Raw genomic sequence first — 1,489 nt, forward strand, 5'->3', positions numbered from 1 at the left:
GCAAAAGATACAACTTGCAAATCACAGCTGATTACGCATAAGAGGACCCATACAGGAGAGAAGCCATAAAATTTCTCCAAATGTGGTAAATACTCTACTGAGCATGGCAATGTGGTGAGACATCAGAGGACTGACATCACGTATGAGTGCCTGGATAATGTGAAAGTTTCATTTAAAATTCCCACATGATGAGACAACAGAGGACTTACACAGGAGATAAACCCTATGAATGTCCTGATTGTGGTAAAGGCTTCAATTACAATTACCACCTAGTAATACACCAGAGGACTCACACAGGAGAGAAACCCTTTCAATGTCTTTATTGTGGTAAAGGTTTCAGTGACAATTCCAGCATGGTAACACATCAGAGGACTCACACAGGAGATAAACCCTTTGAATGTCCTGATTGTGGTAAAGGCTTCAAATACAATTATCACCTAGTAATACACAAGAGGACTCACACAGGAGAGAAACCCTTTGAATGTCCTGATTGTGGTAAAGGTTTCAGTCAGAATTCCAGCCTGGTAACACACCAGAGGATTCACACAGGAGAGAAACCCTTTGAATGTCCTGATTGTGGTAAACGTTTCAGTAAAAATTCCATCCTTGTGAAACACCAGAGGACTCACACAGGAGAGAAACCCTTTGAATGTCCTGATTGTGGTAAAGGTTTCAGTGACAATTCCAGCCTGGTAACACATCAGAGGACTCACACAGGAGAGAAACCCTTTGAATGTCCTTATTGTGGTAAAGGTTTCAGGAATAAATCCAACCTGGTAACACACCAGAGGACTCACACAGGCGAGAAACCCTTTGAATGTCCTTATTGTGGTAAAGGTTTCAGTAATAATTCCGTCCTGGTAACACACCAGAGGACTCACACAGGCGAGAAACCCTTTGAATGTCTTGATTGTGGTAAAGGTTTCAGTGCCCGTTCCAGCCTGACGAGACACCAGAGGATTCACACAGGAGAGAAACCCTTTGAATGTCCTTATTGTGGTAAAGGTTTCAGTAATAATTCCAACCTGGTAACACACCAGAGGACTCACACAGGCGAGAAACCCTTTGAATGTCTTGATTGTGGTAAAGGTTTCAGTAACAATTCCAACCTGTTAACACACCAGAAGATTCACACAGGACAGAAACCCTTTGAATGTCCTTATTGTGGTAAAGGTTTGAGTTCCTATTCTAGCCTGGTGGGACACCAGAGGACTCACACAGGAGAGAAACCCTTTGAATGTCCTGTTTGTGAAAAATATTTCAGTAATAATTCCAGCCTTGTGAAACACCAGAGGACTCACACAGGGGAGAAACCCTTTGATTGTCCTGATTGTTAAAAATGTCTCAATACCAATTCCAGTCTGGTGAGACACCAGACAACTCACACTGGAGAAAAACCCTTTGAATTTCCTGACTGGGAAAAGTTTAGTTAGTAATTCTCACCTTGTGAGACACCAGAGGACTCACACAGGAGAGAAATCCTTTGAAT

General features: G+C 42.4%; 1 protein-coding gene across 1 annotated transcript; it reads left to right on the forward strand.

The window, feature by feature from the left end:
* Window positions 1–55: 55 nt before the first annotated feature.
* LOC107302190 (zinc finger and SCAN domain-containing protein 2-like) lies at window positions 56–1,393 on the forward strand. The gene has a single exon (XM_015831304.1). It carries the CDS (start codon window positions 186–188, stop codon window positions 1,335–1,337), a length of 1,152 nt encoding a protein of 383 aa, XP_015686790.1. The 5' UTR covers window positions 56–185; the 3' UTR covers window positions 1,338–1,393.
* The last annotated feature ends 96 nt before the right edge of the window (window positions 1,394–1,489 follow it).

The sequence above is a fragment of the Protobothrops mucrosquamatus genome, unplaced genomic scaffold (assembly GCF_001527695.2).
Source record: "Protobothrops mucrosquamatus isolate PMUCROS unplaced genomic scaffold, P.Mucros_1.0 scaffold33697, whole genome shotgun sequence".
Lineage (NCBI taxonomy): Eukaryota > Metazoa > Chordata > Lepidosauria > Squamata > Viperidae > Protobothrops > Protobothrops mucrosquamatus.